This window comes from Pimephales promelas, chromosome 17 (genome assembly GCF_988280905.1).
Source record: "Pimephales promelas chromosome 17, fPimPro1.hap1.1, whole genome shotgun sequence".
Taxonomy (NCBI): Eukaryota; Metazoa; Chordata; class Actinopteri; order Cypriniformes; family Leuciscidae; genus Pimephales; species Pimephales promelas.
The window spans coordinates 27,654,805-27,682,426 of NC_142785.1; the positions used below are offsets into that span (position 1 = coordinate 27,654,805).

The following is a 27,622-nucleotide window of genomic DNA, read 5'->3' on the forward strand; positions in this document are numbered from 1 at the left end:
TAGCTTGTCCCACATTAGATGTCTTGATTTTCTCAACTGTATAACAGTTATAAAGATAGAGTAATATCATTTTGACAAGAGAACAAAATATGTTTTAATTATTATCCTATTTACTTGATCAAAAACCAGCACAATCCAATCTGGACTAGCAAAATCTTAATTTTTAAACTCAACATCAATGGCATTTGGAATGCATTTTCATTCTGAAATATTTTCAATCAAATGTAAAAAAGAAAAGAAAAAATATGCAAGATGAGAATTAATTGACTTGTGTAAAAATGGCCATTTCACAAAACCTGAAAAAAAAAAAAATAATATATATATATATATATATATATATATAAAATAGTCTGTTCTGTTGGAAAAAAAAACGATACAGAATATTAATTCATTCCTAAAAAACAACACTACTCTTACTAGAAAATACAAAATTTGTAGTTTCCTACTTTAGAAGAACATCTCTTGTATTGCTGAGAGATTTGAGGCTCGTTATTCTTTGTTTTTGTTAATAATTGTTGCTGGATGGTCAGAGTTTAGGTTGGACTGAAAGATGTGACTAATGTGCAGATATTGTTCTGCGTGGGTGGGCTTGAACCTCAAGGTAATCTCTGCCTCGCATTTGCTATAAACAACAACGGGGAATAAACTGAAATGTGGTTAAACTTTCGTTTAACGTCACCATGGAGGACTACTCATTCAGCACAGGTGTCATGTTTAATACCTGTCATATATCAAGAAGTGAACAGGCAAATAAAATAGGAGCACCATATGGGTTGGCGCGGAGAGGAGGGGGATTTCAGTTTTTAAAAGCCTCTGTTTCTCCTCCATGGGTCTTGACGCCATAAAATGGATACGATTACTATGGTGCCATACGGTTCTTTGGACACATCAGAAGGTCAGTGAACATTTCTTTTTATTACAATCAGAGAAAAATGCCAGCACATGGCTAATGGAATGGAGGCGAAGGAATTTTTTTTAACCGATTTCTCTCACTGTAATTAATCAGTCATGCTTAATTGTTTTTGGGATTAGGTGAGAGATAAACATGTTTTTTTTTTTTTTTTTTTTCAGGCCAACTTGCTTATTCTTCTCTGGTAAACAGAGAGAGATAGGGATACAAGACGTCCTCTTGGAGGACACCGGAAAACCACAATGTCTAATTAACTCTTGGTAAGCCTGTTCTCCTTGGGTTTGCATGCAAACAATCACAATACACACATATATATGCACGCACGCACGCACACAGGCTAACATAATGGTTCACAAAAACAATAAAGAGATGGCCATCATAAAAGACGCTTTCTGAAACAAATGACGATTGAATAGTGCAGGAAATGTGGTGTAGTTCATTAAAAGATGATTGATTATTAGCAGACTGCGTGACATATGCTAAATGGGTGGATGATTATCAGCTGAAAAATTAAACACCTCTTGTCCTTGAAACCGTTAAGCTCTCCTCCTGTGCTTGTCTGTTTAAATCCTCCCTGGCGGTAAAGCCGTGTTTATTCTCTCTCATTATAGACCTCAGAGGCTGGGGAACAGACAAAAGGATTCAAGTGCCTATGAAGTTTCTCATTTAAGCCCACACACATAAAATAAAATAAAACATGGCTGAGCTGGTTGACCGAAACTCTATAGTGAAGCAGTTTGACCATGATAGTGAGAGATAGTTAAGCCACCTGGCGAGGATACCGCACTAGCAGCATCCAAAACACAACATGTCTAAGTGGTCTCTTTGTTTTGTTGGTTTTGAAAGAAATATCTAATGTTTAACAAAAATGTATTCGATCAACAATACAGTAAAAACAATACGGCTATGGCCCCGTTTACACGAAGGAAAAACGCCGATATTACCTTGCGTTTTGGCCTCTCGTTTAAACGAAAACCCCGTTTTTATCACAGAAAACGATTATTTCTAAAAAACTCCGGCCAAAGTGGAGATTTCTGAAAACGCTGGTTGTGTTGTCGTGTGAACTGGGGGAAACGGCGTTTCCGATTCTGAGGATTCTGATTGGCTTGCATGGCTTTATCCTTCTCCCTACACTGCCGCCAATGGGCTATATGCACTCATAAGTTCCGCATTTGACGCAAGGATGCTCGTCCATTTCCGGTTGTGGAAATTTAAGCGGAGGAAAACCGAGGAAAATGGGATTATGGCAGAGTCTTTAAAATGTACTGTCCTCCCCTCTTTGAAACGAAACGTACATACGTTTAGATGTAATTTTATAAAAAGTTATGTTTATTTAATATAATTTTAAAAAGAAGCATAAACACAACGAGGGGTGTCTGTTTTATCTGTTTTTGTGACTAACGTTTCTTTAGTATTACCATGGAGTATAAAATTCAATATAAATTCTCGGTATTGTATTGGACTCTACGATCGGCGGAAGTTATCGAGCATCCTTACACCTTCACCGGAAATACCGCCGTGCATAGAGCCCCGTAGGTTTGGCATAGATATGATGGCGCTCAACGGCGTATTTATGCGGGTGTGTGAACGATGTTATTTTTGAAAACGGAGAGGGGGAAAATATTCGTTTCGCTAAATACCCGGCTTTGTGTTAACGGGGCCTATGTCTACATTAATCCAGATAGATCTAAAAACGGCGTTTTGGTTTCAAAACACTCTTCGTTCAGGTCGCACTCAGTCACCATTATATGTTTGGTCTAAAATGCAACTGCTCTCATGTTTTGCCGCAGGAGATTAAATTGAAGAGTGTACGAAATAACATACTTTAGCAACAGTGTGAAAGTGAATAGCACATAACAGGCACAGCTGCGATAAACATACATATCTATCGATTCAATATGCATCACATGACTAAACGTGTCATCATTTCAAATAGCTCTTTTTTCACAATCCACACAACAACGCAAAAATAGCGTTTTATCCACTTGGAAACGTGTTTTCAAAAAGCCAAAAAAAATGCCGTCTTAGTGTGGACAAAAGTCCAAAACTGGGAGAAAAAGAGGCAACCCAAGATTCTGCAAGCTGTTGTCTATTTTAATAAATTTTAAAATGTTATTAATGTGATGGCAAAGCATTGTCGTCAGTATCACATGATCCTTCAGGAATCATTCTAACATGCTGATTTGGTGCTAATGAAACGCTGCTTTGCCCAATTATAATATACACAATATGTTAGTCTTCAAAAAGGTTACATAACATGTAGCAGAGATGGTAATGATTCTTAAGGTTTTTGAGGCGCTCTCTTTGAACAGGAGACAGATGTAAGAAGCAGTGAATGTCCTGTGGAGAATCTGACACAGGTCTTCCCTGAGGCCTCTCTTGAATTTCCATGGGAACTCTTGCTGTCAGAACCCTAAATATGAAGTGTCTCAGAGCCACAGATGAGATTCTCACATGGTGCTGTCAACAGATATCCACCCCTCTTCACAATAGTCCTACCAAACTGGGGCTTCCTCTGATATCGGCTGAATCCCTTGAAAATAAAATCCACTCGAGTCACACAGGCAAGGATAGACATAGACCTCTCATGCACTCTTTTTTGAACACCCAAAGCTCTCTGCCAGATGCTTGTGGTCTCCAGTTTCATTGCAAAGAGTTTCAACATGAGGAGGGAATCACCTCTCTGTACACCTTCAGCCATGGCAATACAACTGGGAATGAAAGCTCTTCAACAATGAGTTTGATCATACTCAAAGAAAGCTATTGTTTTCTAGACTTCAGACAAGGCATTCTGTTACATGATGCATTGTGTCAGGATGCGTTGAAATGGGGCACACCGCTTTAGGGTTTGCTTAGGCACCGTGCCACGTTCTCAGTCTGATTCTTAAAAAGCAGTGCACGCTATCAATGTTATTCATTCATTCTCCCATCCTCTTGAAAAGCTTTTAAGAAGCCAGTTTGGAAGACAGCCTGCCCACAATACTTAGAGGATCCCAGCTCGTCTTTGGAGGAAGGGTTCAGGGGCCAGTGTGGAGGGCTTCCGCTTTTCAACCACAGAAATGTAAGGTTCCCTGTTTCCTTTTCACCAACACCATGTTAACCTTTTAATTAGCTCTCTGATTGGACTGTTGTAAACTTGCTTGGATCAATTTATTGAAGTCAGCAGGATTTCTTAAGATGGCCTATTGTGGTTACATGAGCTAAAAAGGTTCAGGTAAAAAATAATAATAATCTTTTATGAACGGTTCACTGAAATGTGCTTTGGGGAACCAAAACAAGTTCTCCAATGGCACCACTTCCTTTTGAAACCTTTATTTTCAAGAGTTAATGTTTAGGTTTCGATGAGCAGTTAGAGGAACTGGAAAATGTGAAGAGGCTTTTTCAGTCACTTTAAACTGGTGAGTACATCTCTGGGATTGACTGATGCCATCACTCAGGGCAAAAGCAAAAAAATACAAACTTTAGTAGTATGAGAAGAGCATTCCTGGTGCTGGATAAATCTACAGAGACATGCAGATGACAGACAGACCTTGTCCAGCAGGCAGAAGCTGAATCAGAGCATGAAAAATGCATAAAATTCTTCTGACTCCATCTTGTGTGGAGCTCTGTCCCCTGGGACCAGAGAGACAGAGTAGACGCAGGCCCTTGGAGAGTGATTTCCCATACACACCAGTGATGTGTGTCCATGTGGACCACACAGACAGCTAAAAAGCTTTGTCGATTCAAGGGCCTGTTTCATTGTAGATCACTGACTTCTTAGCAATAATATAGATTTTGGGGTTCACAAGAAATATCAGTTTTAATGGTTTTAACATATATTGCATATGATAAATAGCGTATAGCGTTCCACGATTCTTGAAAATGTTATGGCAAAAACTTGAAAACTGTAATTTATTCACAAGAAATATCAGTATTAATGGTTTTAACATATATTGCATATGATAAATAGCATATACCGTTCCACGATTCTTGAAAATGTTATGGCAAAAACTTGAAAACTGTAATTTATTCACAAGAAATATCAGTATTAATGGTTTTAACATATATTGCATATGATAAATAGCATATACCGTTCCACGATTCTTGAAAATGTTATGGCAAAAACTTGAAAACTGTAATTTATTCACAAGAAATATCAGTATTAATGGTTTTAACATATATTGCATATGATAAATAGCATACCGTTCCACGATTCTTGAAAATGTTATGGCAAAAACTTGAAAACTGTAATTTATTCACAAGAAATATCAGTATTAATGGTTTTAACATATATTGCATATGATAAATAGCGTACCGTTCCACGATTCTTGAAAATGTTATGGCAAAAACTTGAAAACTGTAATTTATTCACAAGAAATATCAGTATTAATGGTTTTAACATATATTGCATATGATAAATAGCATACCGTTCCACGATTCTTGAAAATGTTATGGCAAAAACTTGAAAACTGTAATTTATTCACAAGAAATATCAGTATTAATGGTTTTAACATATATTGCATATGATAAATAGCGTACCGTTCCACGATTCTTGAAAATGTTATGGCAAAAACTTGAAAACTGTAATTTATTCACAAGAAATATCAGTATTAATGGTTTTAACATATATTGCATATGATAAATAGCATACCGTTCCACGATTCTTGAAAATGTTATGGCAAAAACTTGAAAACTGTAATTTATTCACAAGAAATATCAGTATTAATGGTTTTAACATATATTGCATATGATAAATAGCGTACCGTTCCACGATTCTTGAAAATGTTATGGCAAAAACTTGAAAACTGTAATTTATTCACAAGAAATATCAGTATTAATGGTTTTAACATATATTGCATATGATAAATAGCATATACCGTTCCACGATTCTTGAAAATGTTATGGCAAAAACTTGAAAACTGTAATTTATTCACAAGAAATATCAGTATTAATGGTTTTAACATATATTGCATATGATAAATAGCATATACCGTTCCACGATTCTTGAAAATGTTATGGCAAAAACTTGAAAACTGTAATTTATTCACAAGAAATATCAGTATTAATGGTTTTAACATATATTGCATATGATAAATAGCATATACCGTTCCACGATTCTTGAAAATGTTATGGCAAAAACTTGAAAACTGTAATTTATTCACAAGAAATATCAGTATTAATGGTTTTAACATATATTGCATATGATAAATAGCATACCGTTCCACGATTCTTGAAAATGTTATGGCAAAAACTTGAAAACTGTAATTTATTCACAAGAAATATCAGTATTAATGGTTTTAACATATATTGCATATGATAAATAGCGTACCGTTCCACGATTCTTGAAAATGTTATGGCAAAAACTTGAAAACTGTAATTTATTCACAAGAAATATCAGTATTAATGGTTTTAACATATATTGCATATGATAAATAGCATACCGTTCCACGATTCTTGAAAATGTTATGGCAAAAACTTGAAAACTGTAATTTATTCACAAGAAATATCAGTATTAATGGTTTTAACATATATTGCATATGATAAATAGCGTACCGTTCCACGATTCTTGAAAATGTTATGGCAAAAACTTGAAAACTGTAATTTATTCACAAGAAATATCAGTATTAATGGTTTTAACATATATTGCATATGATAAATAGCATATACCGTTCCACGATTCTTGAAAATGTTATGGCAAAAACTTGAAAACTGTAATTTATTCACAAGAAATATCAGTATTAATGGTTTTAACATATATTGCATATGATAAATAGCATACCGTTCCACGATTCTTGAAAATGTTATGGCAAAAACTTGAAAACTGTAATTTATTCACAAGAAATATCAGTATTAATGGTTTTAACATATATTGCATATGATAAATAGCGTACCGTTCCACGATTCTTGAAAATGTTATGGCAAAAACTTGAAAACTGTAATTTATTCACAAGAAATATCAGTATTAATGGTTTTAACATATATTAAATAGCATACCGTTCCACGATTCTTGAAAATGTTATGGCAAAAACTTGAAAACTGTAATTTATTCACAAGAAATATCAGTATTAATGGTTTTAACATATATTGCATATGATAAATAGCGTACCGTTCCACGATTCTTGAAAATGTTATGGCAAAAACTTGAAAACTGTAATTTATTCACAAGAAATATCAGTATTAATGGTTTTAACATATATTGCATATGATAAATAGCATATACCGTTCCACGATTCTTGAAAATGTTATGGCAAAAACTTGAAAACTGTAATTTATTCACAAGAAATATCAGTATTAATGGTTTTAACATATATTGCATATGATAAATAGCATATACCGTTCCACGATTCTTGAAAATGTTATGGCAAAAACTTGAAAACTGTAATTTATTCACAAGAAATATCAGTATTAATGGTTTTAACATATATTGCATATGATAAATAGCATACCGTTTCACGATTCTTGAAAATGTTATGGCAAAAACTTGAAAACTGTAATTTATTCACAAGAAATATCAGTATTAATGGTTTTAACATATATTGCATATGATAAATAGCGTACCGTTCCACGATTCTTGAAAATGTTATGGCAAAAACTTGAAAACTGTAATTTATTCACAAGAAATATCAGTATTAATGGTTTTAACATATATTGCATATGATAAATAGCATATACCGTTCCACGATTCTTGAAAATGTTATGGCAAAAACTTGAAAACTGTAATTTATTCACAAGAAATATCAGTATTAATGGTTTTAACATATATTGCATATGATAAATAGCATACCGTTTCACGATTCTTGAAAATGTTATGGCAAAAACTTGAAAACTGTAATTTATTCACAAGAAATATCAGTATTAATGGTTTTAACATATATTGCATATGATAAATAGCGTACCGTTCCACGATTCTTGAAAATGTTATGGCAAAAACTTGAAAACTGTAATTTATTCACAAGAAATATCAGTATTAATGGTTTTAACATATATTGCATATGATAAATAGCATATACCGTTCCACGATTCTTGAAAATGTTATGGCAAAAACTTGAAAACTGTAATTTATTCCTGTGATGGCAAAGCTGAATTTTCAGCAGCCATTACTCCAGTCTTCAGTGTCAAATAATCACAAATCAATGTGTTCACACTTTAGTTTATGGTCCAATTCTCACTATTAACTATGCTTAGAATACACATTACTATTGGTTGTTTATTGGTAATTTTAAAGCACATATCAATGCCTTATTCTGCATGACTATTCTACATCTCTCAATCCTATCCAATACCTAAATTTAACAACTACCTCACTAACTATTAATAAGCAGTAATTAGGAATTAATTGAGACAAAAAGTAAGAATTGGACCCTAATCTAAAGTGTGACCAAAATCTTTTGTAACATTATCTATGTCCCTTTTGATACATTTCATGCATCCTCACTATAAATATCCATTTATTCATTTACTTTAAACAAAGTGAAACCTCTTCTACTGCTTTAGAGCATATGTCACAATTTACCCTTACAGAGAATGATTGCATTACAATATTCAGACAATTAAAATACAACGTGGATAGGACAGACGCTCACAGGTGTCGAACAGGCCTGGCTTGCAGCCGTTTGTAATTTAAAGGGTCACAGCATGTTTCCATGTCTGTATAAATCAAATTAACCTAACATCTATTTATAGGCATCTCCCTTTATGAACATGCCGGTGGGTCCAAGAACCTCGTTGGTAGAAAGAGAAAGAGTCAAAAGAACATGAAATCTCCTCAACATCGTAATTATATCTCCAGCAATGAAATTAAATAGAGAAATAAGCATTTTTTTTGCCGTGCTCAGATTTGCAAAGATCTTTCGGGATTGAATTTCTTGTCAAATTTGTCAAACTGTCTCGTTTATTTCTAGTTGTGTCTCTCCGAGAAGCATCAGAAATGAAGTCGATGCTTAAATTAAACATAACTGGGAACTCTGAGCAGTGAAAGACCAGCCTTTGAGTGATAAAATGTTCCTCTGGGAAGGTCTAAGAGGGAAAATGAGAAGTATGATTGTAGATGGCATGCAGATTAAGACAGAAACAAAGAAAGAATGAAAGATGCTAATGTTGACCTCAATCCTCAAGACTATTACTGATGCCAGAATGTGCTATATCACTTCAAAGACTTGTGCAGAAGTGCTTTCTCCAACAATTATCCCTCTCGCTCAACGTCTATCTTTTGGTGTCATCATTGTTATTCAAGCGCAGTCTTGGAATGCAATGGTTTTTGTGGATGAACAATTTTAGTACCGATCAAAGTCTGCCAGAAACATCTGGGCCAGCATAGCAAAGCTGCTTCAATGGCAAACTGCTTTTGAGGACATGAAACAATATTTTGATTTCACATCATACTGTTTTATTTGACTCTAAACTACTCTTGCATAGTTTGGACATTTTAAAATGCCATCAAATTGTTCCTCCTTAACAGGAGATAATGGTTATTGCAACCAGTACAAGCTAGTATAGTATAAGTAAGGACACCTATTCATTCAAATATCCAAGCTCTTATTACACCTTCTGTGTTCACATATTGTGCAGGCTTGTTTAATATTCTTAAGTTGTAGATAAACACTTGGCATAAGGAAGCTTTTCACTTTGCTTGAGAAAGTAGCACCTAATTCCGAATAAACAGACAGACTTGTGCTCCCAGGTTGTTCCAAATGCTGACCTTTGACCTCTCACTCTCTCTAACGCACAAGCAGACTGAGCCGTGTTGCCACACAGGGGCTGTTCGACTCCTCTGAAAGGCTAGTTTTCTGACAGCTTGTGTTTATTATAACAAGTGCTGGAATTCAGTCTAATGAAGGTTTTTATTATCTCTAATAAGGTCGACTGGAGCCAAAGCGAAATGAGTGGAGCGTTTAAGAGAAGGGACAACCAGCAGAAGATTGACAGGAGCTGCTGGCACTTCTGACTGTTGTTCTAACGTCTCAAAGTGATGGTAAGATGACAGCGTTCTCTCACAGTTTACTTGTAGCTTATCATAGAGTGTGGTTGTGAATAGATTTTTGAAAATTAACTTGATTCATCAACTAAAGTCATCTTTATTTATATGGCGCTTTTACAATACAGTTTGTTTCAAAGTGATACTACAGGGTGATATATTACAGTGATAACAGGAAAATAATGCAACAAAGTTTGGGAATTAGTGTCATAGTCCAGTTTAAGTAAGTTCAGTGATGGTACATTTTTGTTGTAATTTTTTTAAATTAATTTATTTCATTTATACTGTATTGCCGGTCTGGAGAAAACAGGGATGTCATCATCCAGTTCAGTTCAGTTCTCATAATGGTGTCAATGCAGGTAGATCAATAATATTGTAGAATATTAACTGTTGTCCATAATGTTTGCATGACAAATTGTTTGGAAGTTCAAATCACCAATGGTGCTTTAAACATTAAGTCATAGAAATTAAATGCCAAATACCACATACAGAGACATGTTTACAGTGTTCTTTTTTCTATGGAAAAGTCTTGAAAATCTGCCTGATTTTCAGTGAAAATAAACTAGGATTTTGACTTTATTTGATTTTATTATAAAGGAAAGACAAAATATGTTCACATATATAAGTTATATCTTATTAATGCAAAGTATAGTTTTAGATTTTGTATATGCATAGGTAGATTTAAGTATATAGTTAGTATTTTTATGTGTAGTTAGATTATATATAGCTAATAGTTAGATTACTTCTTTCAGTAGGTTAGCTTTGTGAAGGTTTATGTTTACTATGTTTACATTTTTACTTTTTGTTCAATTCTTTCTTTCTATTTATTTTATTTTTAAATATGTTGCACCGGTTATCCTGCGAGGCACGACATTTCGTTCCACTGTGTGTGTGTGTGTGTGTGTGTGTGTCTGTGTATATATATATATGTGTATATATATATATATATATATATATATATATGTGTGTATGTGTATATATATATATATATATATTTTTTTTTTTTTTTAATTTTTTACATCAGAGATGTTTAACTTTAACTTTGAAATTTAATTGGAATGATAGTAAACATTTTGATGGAAGGAAACTGTAAAATAAATTAAATTAATTGTTTTAGACAAACAAAAAATGCACAGAAAATATAACAACACATTTAACAATACCATAGTAATTGAATGTGAATTTGATTGATTCACATCCTTTCCTATGTGTGTTTTAAAGGTCTGTTTATTTAGTGATCCGAATCTCGAAACAGCATTGTCCACCTTGTCATGCGAACATATGGGCGACAGGCGTACATCAGCTTATAATGAGTAGCTGTAGCCAAGTCTATATAGAAGCATTGACTCGAGGGTCTATTCTAGATGGATGAAATCTGGCCCACAGCATTTTTCATTCTTCAAAGAGACTGCAGCAACACCAGCTTTAGTCCTGAAGTCATGATCACCGGGGAGATTCTGCCACACTGACATCCATTATAGTGAAAGAGAGAGACGGTTAGGTTAGCACATGGGAGAAACGGAAAGGGAGAGTGAGAACGCAACAGAGAGCCATAAAGTCTGATTTCAGCCACCTGTGCTCAGCTCATTCTTTGTGTGACACGCTGTGCGCAGATAATTTCGCTTATGCAAATGTTTTTTTGTTAAAAGGAAATTATTGGGCATGCTTCAGAGAAATGAGCTGAAGAAGAAAATGAAGGAATGTGGAAAAGTTTTAAATTAAAAAAAGTTGGATGAATTATGAAAGTCTTTTACATATCCACCTTTTCCCCATTATGCCAAACCGGTGGCCTGGTAATTAAAGTCATGCACTGATGGGATTGGTTCGTACTGTGCCACCGTGCTCCTTTATTGCACTCTGTCATTTTGGCACATTTGAGACAGGAAGGGGTTGTGGAAGGAGACTAAAAAAAAGAGCACAGGTCTAACGAAATAGAGGGCATGTAAATAATGTAGACCACCAACGCTGTTGGGTTTCTTGATGAATGGGGATTGATCTACTCTTGGTTCAGGTAGACCCTTGTCTGTGAGTTTGGAGCTTTGGAATAGAGGTGTATTTGTTTTGTGTGTATTACATAGTCTATGAACAAGGCCAAACAAGACGAACCAGCGAACGTTAAAATGTTTTCCATGTTTTTTATCCAAACTGGCCTTGACTGTAGTTAGTCAGCTGCTTGTTTTCTATTTCTTCAGCATTATTTTTGGCAGTCTAACCTCTACTGAATATCCATTGGTCTAAAATCTCTCTCCATTCTACATAAAACATAAAATATGTTCTGATATGTGATTTTTTTTCGCTTTCTGTGCCTGACATGATTTGATCCTGAATGAACATCATTTGTTGTTCCTAGAGCAACCCTATCCATAGACATCCCTATCCCTATCCACAGCTTAAAATCTGAAGAAATATATATATATATATATATATATTATATATAAATATATAGTATATATTTTTAACACCTTCAACCATAAAATCTGAATCTGACAACTGACTTTTATTCTATAGGTTGAACACGTAGTTAAATCATGTTATTTCAAGCTAGTGTCATTATAAAATTTACTGTTAAGTTACAGTTAAACATGTAGGCCATAATAGATGTTAGCTTGAAAGGCCTTTTTAATATGCCTGCGAACTATCAGTGTGAGACACTACCTCTTTAATGTATCACAGCTGCTGGGAATCACTCCTCATGCACGATAGACAGTGACCTTGGTGTCTCATTAGTACGTTCGTTCAGTGTTCTTGTTCAGTGTGATGATTAACAGTCCTGCTGGGGCCCTCCTGTCCATTGTGTCCAGAAGCCAAACTGCCTGAAGGATCTCAAAAACACCAGGGACAGGGAGATAAACCATCCCAATGTGACACTATCACATGGCCCATTTAATAGAATTATTTACACAAAAATAAAAAAAAATAAATCCATTTTTTTTTGCCATTATTTACTACTGTTTCAGACTGATCTCAATGGCGTTTGTATGACACGCCAATTCGTATTTCCATTTTTGCAGTGCTATCAACATGCATAATCGCTTTTCAGCGTGTTTTCAGCGTGTTGACTTAACGTTACATTACTGTACATATGAATACTGTATATGACCTACCCCAACCACATCCATAAACCTACCCGTCACTGGGGTTAATATGAGTCTTCCCCTATCATCCTAAGGAAAAAAAATATCGCTCCCCAGATGTAGATCTACATTTTGCTTCGTTTCGTTCGAACATTTAATGGTGTAGAGTAGACATACACGCATACATGTGGATAGCTCAAAATGCGTATAGATTACACGCCACTTGACTTGAAAGTGGCAAAACATCTGACCTGTACCGGATTTAGGACCACATATGGAAGTGGACCAAATCAGAATTTTTTGAAAATCTTATTCTATGAATAGGAAATTTGTCTTTGTATTTTAACACTTCTTTTTTTGCAATGAAACAAAGAATATGAGTTAATTTGATTTAGAAAAAAATAATTTTAATATACTTGGCTAAAGTAGAATGCATAATTTTACTTTTTGTCCCACAGTTCTCAATAAAGGGTGATTTTTGGTCCTTAGTGAAAAAATGTGGGCACCTCTGATTTTTTTTTTTCTTCTTCTTTTTTTTTCAAATATGTCATGTTATTGAATTAGGAAAGACTATATTATTTACCACATGACTTGTGCTGTTTTTAATCTGGCACACAGACTTGAAACATCTCCTTGTTTTTTGATATTGAAATTCTTAAGCAAAAAAAAAAAAAAAGGCTGCACAACGTCCACCCAATCGAGTTGAGTTTCAAATCCCAAATCAATGCCTGACCGTGGAACAGGGACGTGCACAGGAATTTTGAGGGGCAGTTGCTCTGACCTGAAAAAAGGGCACCCCCCCCCCTCCCTCACGGGCTATATGAAGGAATATATTCAGTTGAATTTGTCACCTTCCAAATTGCCTTATCTGGCCGTGTTTATGTCCAAACGCAATGCCTCATCTTATGGTCTTATTATTTTTTTTAAAGATTGCAAAATGTCAGAGATGAGACAAATGAGCAAAAGAGTTCCTCATATTGTTGTTTATTGTTTTTTTATTATTATTATTATTTATTTATTTGAAAAGAAATAATCTGGATTGAATGGAAAAACTCGAAAAAATAAAAAACGCTTAGATTTCGGGAAAAAATACAATCCTTTTTTGCCAATCCTGACCTCCCCCTGGGGCCCTAAGCAAAATTCTGCTATGGGGCCCTCTACCTGATCTGTGATGCCGTGAGCCATGTAAACCATTTGCCATTGCCACTCAAGTCAATACCGCCCAATAACAATCCTCCCTCCTTTAAACAAAACAGTCAAAGAATAAGTACAACAATATAGAACAGAATGAGGTTCAAACAAATAATATTTACTGAATAAAGCATTTTTATAGAATGTTAAGATAACAAGTGAATATTAACGTAAACATAAATAAGAAGAAAATAATAAAGTACAACCCTGAACTTTGGCTTTTGGGATTAATTTTGATTCACTCTACAGCCTGGGTATTTTTTGGAATCAGTAGCCTATGATTTTTTTTTATTTTTTTTTTATGCATGTTGAAGCAAATCTTGATTTATTGTTATTTACTGAGGGATTTGCATTCATATTGACCAGAATATCCAGCTAATCATAATTTTAAATTCTATAGCCTATAAATCAATAGTCAATCAATGTCAAATTGCCAATACATTGGTTTCTATCTTGCATAATTAGTGCAGTCGTTTAGAGTTTTTAACTACACTGAGACTAGATAATCAGTGTCTTTATAATGTGTACTTTGATTGGGAGTGCCATCATTCACGTATTGTACAGTATTTCTCTGGTCTCCACATTTCTGCTTGAAAAATGCGAGTTTCATTTCGTGCACGCGCATATGAACGCAACACACGCGACGCGGTTATGTTTTCCGAGCTGTAGTAAACAAACACTGTTGTTGCATTTTTGTTTTTGTTTATAAAAAACAAAACGTAATAAATAATGGTATTTTACTCTCACTTTTGTCAGGCAAAAAGTGATGCAAGAGATGCACTGCCTGCCCAGATAGGTTAGCAAGACCAAAAACCTTCAAACTTTGCTGACATCAAACTAGAGAGGAGAGAACACAAGTTTACCTGACTGCTGTTCCCGCAATTCACTCTCATGTTTTTCTTCTTCCTCTTTTCGTGACAAGAAGGATAGTTTTGTTTCATTTTGTCATGGACTTCGTACACATTAATTAGCGCGCGACACGAGATGGAGGCGCGGCCTGAGTAATTTGCGGTGTCTTACCATACGCACCGGTCGCGTGCAGTCTATAATCGTGTGCGGCACTGCAGCCACGTAAACAGTTTGACTTTCACTTTCAGTGCCCGAATGGAAGTGAATGAGGCTTTGCGATTTTTATATTATTTTTTTTGTCTAGGCCTATGTGAAATTCTACATCCATTTTCCGATTTTTTTTTTTCCTCGGAAGGGCAACCTGAGTCGAGAAGGGCATATGGGCAGTTGCCCGGGCAACCTGAGCAACCCCCCTGTGCACGTCCCTGCCGTGGAATATATACAGTTACGGAGATGAAAACAGATGTCGCCGTCAGCCAGACTAAGATAAGAATTTTAGTTTCTTGTCTGTTTTTATAGATAGGAAATTTGAAAATTGCCTTACATTTTTCAAACAGCAATAAATGTCAGAGAGGTTTAGAGTTGTGTTTGATTGTTTTTCAATGTGCTTTCATGACTAACAGCATACTTTTTTCTGCCCATATACACGTTTTGTATTTTTTCTGTTTTCATTCACTTACTACTATGTCTGTCTTTCTGTGCGTGCGTCCATGGCTCAACAACAGGTCATTTTCCAGGACGAGGCACAGGAGAAAGTCACTTTGCTATAACATAAACACGATTATTTTAAATCAAATTTCACAGCATTCTGTAGCTGAGCTGCAAGTGCTCAGTGCTTTGAAAGGCAGAGGGAGGGAGAGCGAGAGAGATATTGAAAGAATAAGAGGGAGAAATGTACTTTTATCTCTGCACAGCGATATAGATGCGGCCCACTTTGCGAATTGACTTCGAAGGCCACCGTTCTGCAGTATTTCTGCACCCCTCACTTTGTGAATATACAGCTGAAGTCTGATTCTGCAAGGATGCTTCGTGATTTACGACGCGGAGGGATGTGTTCCCATCTGGGACTCCAGCCACTGCCGGACAGGAGATTTACGGGTGCAATGACACCACTGATTACTTTCGGACGCTGAGGAGAAATGGACACAGTTTGTTTTTCACCCCTTTCCATCTTTAAGACCTGGGCTGAGGATGGTTGAGTCCCTGGGCTTAGATTTGGGTCTTTGTCCCGTAGCAGAGGCACCAGGGTTCGCTTATGGACACACACGGGCTAATTTGGACGAGCTCAAGTCGATAAATAACATTCACAGACTGATGGGAAACCCATACTGTATCTCCGTCGACGAGAAATGCAGAGACATTGTCATGACCCCAGAAACCACACTTGCGCTAGGAGCCGCTTGACTCCATCCCTCTCGTTTTGACAAATTTGTGAGTCTTCCTGTGCGTTCCGAAGAGGCCAAACCGTGGACATCGAAAGTTCAGCCAAACCCAATAGAGTCTGAAAGCAAATGCTAGGGTTCAACTGACCTCACACTGGACTAAATGGCTTGATAGCTTTTATTATATGACTTTTGACAAATGAAATGCCTTCTTTTTCATTTACCAACAACAAGAACGTCAAATCCATTAAGCAAGAAAAATGCAAAATGAAAGACAACGCCGCCTAACACTCCAACTCAGTCAATAAATCAGGCAGAAACAATAAGCGGAAAACATAAATGCAGACTGGATTGAAGTCATTTTTCTTCACATGGAAATTCTCAAGACATTTTCAATTTCATGCACAGCCCAGAAACCATACTAAAGACATTTGTGTAATATAAGCAAGGAGAAACTCTTTTGATGATCGCGACAGGTCTGCGTTCCACCCAGCCTTACGCAAACAATGTGCCTGCCTGTCTGTCTGCCTGCCATGCATCCTCAAAGGGACATGAAGTGTCTCATATACATTTGACACAAAGAACGGGTTATGTGACATAAACCAGACGGACTCTTCAGTAGGACCCGACATTGTGGTTTCTCAAAGACCACAGGCTTACTTGATCGCTCCACCCAGGGCCTGCTCACTGGCAACTGGGAGGCGACTCACTTTCATTCGTCTTCTCACAACTTTGGGTGAAAAGCTTTTGGGAAGCTTTGTAAGATTGATGATCCATGGCCAATTACTGCCTTAGCCCCTCAGTCTCACAAAGAAAGCATGAGCTCGGACGTAAACACATGGACAAAGACGCAGGGGCTGGGAATACCTGTGTCTCGACAATATGGAAGTGTTCTTGCTAAACGAATCTGTCTGGACTGGAGTATCATCACTCTCACATAAAATCTAAAAATTCTTCAAAACATACAAGGATACTTCATATGAAACTTGTTTGTGATGCCATATTTGCTGTGGCCTGTGCATGCATGCGTTGATCAGTATTTTGATTTGATTTGAGAGTGAATTAGGGCTTAAATTTCTGTTTTCCAGTCATGATGGATTAATTTCACGCAACCTTTATGGTGCTTTTCAAACGTTTGGGGTCAATAAGATTTTGTTTGTTTGGTTTTTTCAAGAAAACTATTACTTTATTCAGAAAGGATGCATTAAAGGTGCATTACGCAACATTTCATTTTAAAAATACCCATTTTTCTAACCCATACATGCTTAAACAATCACTCTGATTACTGCGATTGCCTCTATAATCCTGTACAGTAAAATAAATGAGAGGGATATGGGCTTGAATTTAAGACTGGGCGAGACGTCATGCGCGTTCACGCTCGCCTGGCTGTGTCTGGCAGGTTTGTGTATTCGCCGCCATTCTCCGTATCAGCGAAGACAACTCGAGCGACAAAACCTTAGTCTACTTTCGACAAAAGTGGAAGATGGATTCAAAGAGACCGCCTTGTAGTAGACCGCAAACTTCACGTAAGACAAAGAAAATGAAACTTTTGTCTAGTGCCAGGCGTCGGAATAAGACGAGAGTCAACATCGGGAAGGCTTTCAACAAATGGAGAGATCTCCAGTCTGCTCTAGGGCTCAAACGGGTCCTATACAAAGTAATAACTCATATTGTTCATGAACGTGTTTCCATAATAATGCAATCATAGGTGGATACAGTAAAAACATAAAACAGTTCAACATGGAGATAGATGGAAACAAAAACCACCCCCTTTTCCCCCTCACACGCACATAAGTGTGTAATTTACTCAAATGCCTTTTCTTCCATATATTTGCAATGACTTGCAGATTTATAACTTTATTACCTCTGAAGACATTATGACTGTAACAAAAGATTTGTGCGGCTGATGTTCCTTTGCGTGTGGTCCATGAGTGCGCACACCTCTGGTTGCAGTTTCACTTGTCACCAGAGGGGGCGTAGTTCTGCAAAGAGTCAGATACGTGTGCTATGCACCTTTAAATTGATCAACAGCAACAGTAAAGACATTTATAATTATGGTTTCCACAAAAAAAAAAAAAAATTATTAAGCAGCACAACATCTGAACTGTTGAATGATTTCTGAAAGATGAATACTGGAGTATTGGCTGCTGACAATTCCTCTTTATTATCACAGGAATATTACATTAAAATTGAAAACATTTATTTAAAATTGTAATATCATTTCTCAATATTACAGTTTTGTATTTTAAAAAACGCAGCCTCGACGAGCAGACGTTCAAAAACATAAAAAAATCTTGCCAACCCCAAGATTTGTGTGCTTTTTTTTTGGATCTTAAAAGTTTTGGGCCTCGTTTTTGGGTGAACTATCCCTTTAACACTCCTTTGTTTTATATATAGATGAGCCTTCAAGAATATCTCTTAAAATAAGCTCATGTCCACAGCCTAATCCAGGTATTTCTGGATGGTGCCATCCCGAGTGAAGAAAGGAGGGGCCGGTGCATCTGACGCCCCGTGGTTGCAGGCACCAGGGCGCCAGGCAAAAGCTTGTTAGACAAACTCTGACAACAAGACGCTGCCCTTGAAAATCAATTATAAACACAGGAGCTTCCCTGCATCTGTTTCTGCTCGCAGTTTTGTGGGGCTGTCTGTCTTGGATTTCGGTTTTATCCTCCCTCTCTTTGGGCAGCTTCCACTGTGGTTCAAACGGCCATCCCTGAAGGATTACTGCGAGTTTCTAAACCCACAGGGACAGAGGGTGTAAATCATGAACGGGTGAGCTAGAGTGATGACAGGTCATGGCATCCACTGCTTATTGGGATGAGCAGTTTATGGGAGCAGTTGGGGTGTTTTTCATTGCATCTGCTTTGCCTGGCCTCCTGTTCCCAACAAGTAAACAATCATAAAAAATGACTTTGACTGGTTAAAAAGGGGTGCAGACACGTTTGCGCAGAGGACTTGTGGGTTCCCACTCTTTAAGGTCCTCTAAAGGCCCTTTAGGGCTCAACTTACACAACCTGGGGCCCGTGGTTACTCTCAATTGTTTCAGCATGTCACCATACCATTGCACCAATAAATATCAAGTCCTGTGCTGATATTAACAAAAAATTAGTGAGTTTGGTTCAAAGATTCACAAATGAAATTTTAAAGTAACCCAGAGATTTAATCCTGCATCATTCTACTTTATTTCTACAGTAATTTTTCACAGATTGATTAAAAATGGATCTACCATCTGTCTTCCAAACCCATATGACTATTTTTAGGAACGAAATGAATAATGTAAGTTGTGTTCATTTAGATATGGTGCTTTAAGGTGTATCACGGCAAGTCTGAAGTCAATGACATCAAATGTTTTCTTGTGCCTTGTCATGGAGGTCAGACTTGGTGTGACCAATCTTGACGTGCTATATTTGTGTGATAACTTTTGTATGTTGTTTAGACTTTTTTATGGCATTATGCAGCATTGGTGTTAACTAAATCCAAAATGTATTAAAAAAGTTTTTGTTAATTGAAAGTTAAGCTGAAATAAAATAAAGATATTAAAAACAAAATGAAACTATGAAAACTTAACTGAAAAGTAAAGTGAAATAAAAAATACTAATGGATACATTTTAAAAAATATTTATACAGTATATAGGACATAACAAATAAATTAAAAATTAAATGAAATTAAAAAAAACATAATAATAAAGGTTATGCTCATTCAAAATATAAACTAAAAATTAAATGAAAACTAAAAAATAAAAATACAAGTTCAAACTATTAATCTATATAAATGTTATAAATATAAAGTATATGACAATAATAGTATATTAAATATTCACTCTAAAAAAATGCTGGGTTGTTGTAACCCAATTTTGGGTAAAATATGGACAAACAAAGCCATTGGGTTCAAAATGTAATTTAAAAATTTAACCCAATGGCTTTGTTTGTCCATATTTTACCTAAAATTGGGTTAAAACAACCCAGCATTTTTTAGAGTGTTGTAATACGAAAATAACACTGGTATTATGATGCATTTTATGCATTTTTTTTTTTACTTTTATTTAATTGTATGGAAAGAATGCCATTTTTGAGAATGCCAAAGAATGCACTATAAAAGAATAAGTGTTGGGACAAAATAATTAAAAATTTAATACCATAATTATATAAAAGTATATAAAATAGTTTATTTGCAGGGACAATACAACAATTTTGTCAACAAAAGATATGTATCTCAGGTTCCTATAAAGCTTAATTTCCAAGTCATGCTGTGAAATTGCAAATAGTTGAAGGCATATTTCCACTTCCAACATGGACACGAGGATTTTTTTTTTTTTTTTTTACATCATGTTGCATCTATTCCAATGCATGAACTCGACAGAAACCTGCCAATATATTTCAATCACAGACCCTTTGTTCATCTCATCTGTCTTCTTTTCTTTCTCCTTGTCTTGAAAGAAAACAGTCTACCTCAAGATGCTACATTCTACCATGATAAAAGACCACCACAGTGGATGAGACCTCTGTTTGTGCGTCCTGAAAAGCGCCGTGTGTTAAGCAGATCCATCCAATCAGGCTGCATTGTTGTGAAGCCCTTCAGACCATCTGCTCTCAGGTTGGTCAATGCAGAAAACCTTGTGGTGAGCAGGATGTGCAGGCATGTCTAGCTTTATGACCTCTCCATATCTTTAGTCTTTACCCCGTGGAGCATCTAATCTAATTATCACACACCTCTATCTGACAATAGTCATTGTAGCTGTCTATTCTGAAGGCTGAGGGCAGCACTTAGAAGAAGTCTAAAAGAACAAAGGGTGTAAGCATACTTGATTAGCATCCTTGGTTACAAATGGCACTTGAGGACACAGTGAGAATCATTACCACATGTTTACCATACTTGTACGGTCTCCTTGTGAAGGCAATTCACAGTCAGCTCTGGTTTAACGCATAAGCAAAAAACACATTTTACATAAAATTCCAGTCTCTTTTGATAAATGATGAATATTTCTTGCTGATAATATGCAAGTGTCCCATCAGATTTGACACTATGAACATCTATTATAATAAACAAACAATTTCCTGATCTTATTTTCTCATCCTCATTTTTTCATTTAATGCAGTCAACAAGCACATATTATGTTAATCTTGGGGAATCAGATTACATGAATTGCTACAAATCGTGGAGCATGATAATAATGAACACTGCTGAATGACTTTTGTGTGTGTGTGTGTGTATGTATATATACATATTGTGGCTGCCTGGTTAAAAAAAGAACCTTAACATTACAAAAGAAAAATCCAGTTGATAACTATTATAAAATATCAAAGATTTCTGATTGGCTGTGAAACTTTTTTTCATGACACTGGTTTGAATATTAGTTCAAGATGTACACATGTACAAGATCTAAATCACATTTAAAATAGACTTTACTATTGAAAAATGCTCCAGGCTCTTACAGTCTTTTCATACACACAACCTACCAAAGCATGCATCTCCAATCAAACCAGTCTCAAAAAGTTCACAGGGTCAAAGCTGCAATCCCGTCTTTGTACAACTCCTGTCTGTGGGAGGTGAACAGAGCTCGTGATCTGTGGCTGCTAGAACATTCCGCTAGGCATTCTGCATCTAGATAGGGGATGAGATTAGATCATGTAATCTGCTAGAGGATGGGAGGGCTGGCCAGGAAGCGGCCATAATGAATGAGATGAATCAAGGAAATGGGTTTGGATGCAGGGTTTCAACGATCAGGCCTTTAATACTGGAGGAAGATATCCAAGATAATCAAGGAACGTCTGAGTGTATTTACTGATAAAGTCGAAATTGATCTTCTTAGTTGATCTTTAATAGACTTTATGAACAGTATCTCTGTTGCTTCTACAAAGGATGCTGAAACAACTCTGATATTGTATTGTTATTGGGGAATTATGAATCACACATGAGACGTGTAATAAGATAGAAGCCCATTGCAGTTCTGGCACGAGTGTAATCACAAACATAAATAATCGAGCAGGCGCAGAGGCTGTGTGGAGGACAGGGAAAGGAAGAAAGACACCGACCCTGAATTAGAGGGCCATTTGGAGGTAAACAAACCCCATTTATGCCACAGGTTTAATGATAAACTTGATTAAAATTATTTACATTTTATTTATTATCAGGTGGCAGAGATTTCAGAATTGGGCTCTGCAGTGTGCAATGCTATATATATATATATATATATATATATATATATATATATATAAAGGAGACCTGATCTTATTGTAACACATTTACTTCAGAGAATATGTTCCGGGCTAAACTTTTTTTAAGCTAGTTCAAAGGTAGCCTATATTGTTAAGGCTATACTGCACAGCTTAACTTTCTCTCGTTATTGCCCAAAAATAATAATAGTATAGGCCGAAGTAAATTAATAATACAGGGCAGAATAATTCCCACACTGTTGTGATTTACGCAGCTAAAACCATATTTAAGCATTGATTTATGTGTTTAACTTCATTGGAGTTATTTTCATTATTAATAACCGTTCAGATAGTTTTCTAGGATAGTCAAAAGCTTGTAACAGTAGCTTACACTCAACTGCACCTGTCTATGAACTGTACACTCTGCTCCGTGCGCGTGCTCATGCTTTACTACAGCAGGACATACGTCAGAGGAAACACTTCGCTCCCGTAAGCGAGGTCAAGATGGCGCGCTGCATCATGTGAAGGGGACTCAAGCGGTAGCCGGTCGTTTGCCTGAAGAACATGTACAAAACACCATGCAGTAGACTGACGGGAGTGTGGAAATGCCTTCCATGTGGTATTAATAACTATGCTATGTTAATGAATCATATGTGGTCTTTTGTTTTTGCGGGTGGACGTTTTATAAGAATGCTAGCCGGTTAGCCTAGCGACTAAAGTAACGTTACCACTGCAGCAGCATGACCTTAAAATATCAACACAGTTTACATGATATGAACCCGGTTTTTAAGGAATTCGGTTAATTACTTGCGCTGACATACAAGCAGAAGTGCTTTTCTGCTCACATTTTGCTTACGGCTAATCATCATTTGACTTACATTGCCATTATGTAAGTTAACTTATGGTCATATGGTCAACTTATGTGTGTGGGTGTGTGTATATATATATATATATATATATATAGTCCATTAATTGTTAATATATGAAGAGCTGCTGTATTGAGTCCTGAGTGCTGCAGGAGTGATATAATGATGCCATTTGTTGTTTGTCATGACGTCACTGGAAGGCTGTCAGATACATAACCACTGGATTGATCAATATTTTTTTTTAGTTATGTCTGAGCTTTATTATGTTTTATTTGTATAAAGGAAACAATGTAGTTAGAGTTTAAACCATGTTAAGTCTACATTAGTATAGGCATTAATTAAAATAATGATTAATATTAAGTTATATCTTCTGTTCTTGAAGGTTTGGTAGGTGTCAATGCGCAGAAGAAGCTCATTTCAAATGCATCGAGTCACATGAGTGCCAGGAATCTGATTCAGCTCTGCAGGAAGAATCAAGCAGAATGGTTCACATTCCAGCATCTCTGCTTTCTGAAGAGACAGGTAGGCTATAAAGTGCTGCCTTTATGTACGCATAATTATAAATACGCTGAGGATCAAATATTATATATTTATAGATATTTAAGAATATTATCTCATTCGTTTTTAAATCTGCTTTTCCATAAATATTATCACAGGAGATCTTTTATTTATTTTTTGTAATATTACTTTCCTTTTTAATTATTGCAAATCAAATCCGAGATATGCAAATCATGTTTCAACAGAATTAAATGGTGAAATTGAGATCCATCAAATTTGTTTATTTAAGTTTTTTATATATATATATATATATATATATATAGAAATATATATATATATATATATATATATATATATATATATATAGAAATTGTGTATTTATCTATTTTTCCCTTTTCCCACAGTATGTGAAGAGCATCGGAGGTGTCTGCCAGAGAGCGAGACCCAAGCAGGAGTCTGTCACCTCTGCACTGGAGGATCGAGATGATTCATTGGTCAGACAGGTTCAGCAGATCCCAGATTTGAAGCTTGAGCCAGGTACTGTGATGCCGCCATGTGACTCGAAGAACATCCAGGATGAACCAGAGGCGACCAGAGCAGCCCGCTTGGAGGCTCGGCAGTGGAAGGAGTCGAGGGTTGAATACAGTGATTTACCAGGGATTTACGCACGACTCTCCAAACTTAAATTAACAGGTATAATATGTTTTTATCTTTTGTATTTATGATAAATTGTATGTAGGGCTGTGTAACTGTGTAACTGAACACTCACACGGTTTGTGAAATTGCGTCTTGGAGAAAGTTTTAAAATAATTGATTTGATTTTAAAATCTGTGTGGATTAACCTGCGGGAATTAAAAAATAACTTATTGAAGTATTGTCTGTTATATTATTTATTTTAATAGTTAAAAGTACAATAAATGTTCAAATTTCAATTTAAGAATTGTGGAAAGGTGTCTTTTAATAAATGCAACACGTTCCCAAAGTCGTGTGAAACAATCATGTTACATAATCGTTTTTTCAATACTGATTCGATTTCAATCGATTTCAATACTGACCAAAATAATCGTGATTATGATTTTTCCTAATTGTATGCCATATTGCAATGTGAGATACATACTGTTAGTTGAACACATGACTTTTGCAGTGATCAAAGTCAAACTTCTGATCTTGAATTTCATGGAAAGGTCAACATGTGATAACTAATCTCAAAAAAAGAAGTCAGCGCTGACTTGCCTAATGATCATTATTTTTTATTTAATTTTTAATGTTTAATTGCTTTCCTATAGTTAATCATATAATCAGTTAAAAAAATAGTCTTAGCCCATGAAGTACTTTGACAGTTTTCATCCTTTTGAAAGTTCTCATTTTTTTAAAATGATAATATTATGTAAGTGATAAGAATTCCACTTATATCCTCTGAATATTTTTTTTTGTAATAACTCAAGTAACCATTTCAACTAAATCTTGTAACCTCACTCCTCACTTGTAACCCACAGCTCTTGTGGTCACTACGGCAGCTGCTGGCTTTGCTATGGCTCCAGTGCCCTTTGACCCTGTCACTTTTTTGATGGCTTCGGTCGGAACAGGTCTCTCTTCCTGTACAGCCAATTCCATCAATCAGGTCAGTCACCTCATGCAATTTCATGAAATAGCTGCACACTCAGCAGATTGTGACTAAACCAAACACAACATATAAAGCCAAGCGACCCGACATCCAACTGAAATATGCTAGCAAGTGATAGACCATTTCAGTGTGTGTGTGAATGCACATGTGTGTATTTAAAGCTTTGCATGTCTGATCTTGTGTACTTTAATATCTGAAATTCATGGTATGTATGGATACTGTAATTAATGAATCAATCCAGAATGATTAAGCATCATGTACTTGGAGATTTTTCGATTACTGACATTATAGTAATGAGAATTTAGTAACACTTTACAATAAGGTCCATTAGTTAACATTAGTAAATGCATTAACTAACATGAATGAACTAACGATGAGCAATGCATTATTAAAGTGTTTATTAATCTTTGTCAATGTTAGTTAATACAAATACAGCTGTTCATTGTGCGTTCATGTTAGTTCACAGTCCATTAACTAATGTTAACTAATACAACCGTTTGATTTTAATAACGTATTAGTAAATGTTGGAATTAATATTAACTAAGATTAATAAATGCTGAAGAAGTATTGTTCACATATTGTACATGTTAACTAATGTAGTTAACTAATGTTAACTAATGAACCTTATTGTAAAGTGTTACCGAGAATTTGTAGGTAAAATCAGCTTAGTTTTGCTGAAAATAATTTTACAGTGCATTCTATTGCATTTATCGGTCCTAAAAGTGGAAAATGAGTTTATCATTATTAATTATTGCTGTTCAGTTTTCATGAGATTCACTCAGTTGCAAAGTGTACTGACAGCTTTGTAAGTGGATCAGTCATTTTTCTGAAATCAACATACAGACTTGAATTGGACTGCGTACTGTGAAGATTTGTTTCTCTGTACTTTAGATGCGCTACTAGTAGTGGCCTTTACATTCACAGTAACATAAATATACTTGCATTACTTGTGGCTTTTTTATTGGTTTATTATGATTGCAAAAGTAAATGTGACATCTAAAAATGTGATGGCCGGAGTTTGGCTAGATGTGATAATGCAGACCACACAAATCTTGTTGTAGATGGTTAGAAATGAATTAGCCGCTAGTTTTGGTACATAACCTCAACTCTGCACAAGCATTCCAGCCAGAGTAATTGCCTACTTGGCGGTCTGTTGATTTTGCTATTGTTTTGCTTGTGTACAGCTAGATGGATGAAGTCTCATTGCAGCGTTGGCTTGACTTCAGGGAGTCCCGCAATGCCCAGCAGAGTTTCATTGTGTGTTACACAAACACGGGACACAAACAGTCGATATGGGCTCTCACAGTGCACTTTGTCATTCGTTTAGAGAGAGAGAGAGAGAGAGAAAAGAAATCAGTGCTTAAGTGAGCCAATTGTAGAGTCTTTTGCATTCCATTCCTGCTGTGTATCTAAAAAAAAATACATTAGGCAAGATTAGCTGTGTTGCTCTGATGTTTTTCAGATGAAAGCATTTGCAGAGTTCGAATGAAAAGAAACAGAGAGCGAGAGACGCACGCTGTATATGCTCTGGTTTGCTCCATCCGTAATCAGCTTTCTGCTCATAGTAAGGCTCTTTATGGCTCAAGAGTAGGGCTGTGTATCGCAGAGAATCTGGCGACATGATATATCAATACAGGGATTACAATATATTGCGATTATTACAGGTGATATTTCGCTATATTAATAGTTTTTTTTTTCAGGAAGAGGATCTAATTTTAGATTATCTAATAAATATGCATAAAAACTGAGCAAAACAGTGATATTTAAGGAAAGAGAAATATATATATATATATATATATATATATATATATATATATATATATATATATATATATACTTGTATCCTGCTTTTAAGGTTCTATTTTTTATTTCTCAAGTATTTAATAACAGAAAATGTCAGAAAATTTAATAACAAATTTTACCACTCCATTAATGCATGATGCGTTTTTTTTTATATATATTTATTACTGAAAACCTGCTAGCTATAAAGCATCTACTTCTATTGTATAAAGTCAAACATAGTATTGCGATATTCAAGTGTATAGATATTTTTTTACACACCTACTCGAGTATTAGTGAAATTAAAGGCTGTTACGTCAACCCCTTTCAACACCTGCACCTC

The 27,622-nt window shown here is 35.7% G+C and overlaps 1 protein-coding gene across 2 annotated transcripts in view; it reads left to right on the top strand.

The window, feature by feature from the left end:
* Nucleotides 1-772: 772 nt before the first annotated feature.
* The window catches only part of cox10 (cytochrome c oxidase assembly factor heme A:farnesyltransferase COX10), a 61,077-nt gene continuing 34,227 nt past the window's right edge, over nucleotides 773-27,622 (top strand). Inside the window, exons 1-8 of one of the 2 annotated variants that reach the window (XM_039665273.2) lie at nucleotides 773-895; nucleotides 1,072-1,170; nucleotides 3,853-3,971; nucleotides 9,747-9,860; nucleotides 20,797-20,953; nucleotides 23,761-23,900; nucleotides 24,281-24,569; nucleotides 25,373-25,497. In XM_039665273.2, coding sequence (XP_039521207.2) covers nucleotides 23,814-23,900; nucleotides 24,281-24,569; nucleotides 25,373-25,497 — 501 coding nt within the window. In that variant the 5' untranslated portion in view covers nucleotides 773-895; nucleotides 1,072-1,170; nucleotides 3,853-3,971; ... (1 more) ...; nucleotides 20,797-20,953; nucleotides 23,761-23,813. Of the gene's footprint in view, nucleotides 896-1,071; nucleotides 1,171-3,852; nucleotides 3,972-9,746; nucleotides 9,861-20,796; nucleotides 20,954-22,973; nucleotides 23,132-23,760; nucleotides 23,901-24,280; nucleotides 24,570-25,372; nucleotides 25,498-27,622 lie in introns of those variants that run through there. The other variant, XM_039665272.2, reaches the window with a different exon arrangement.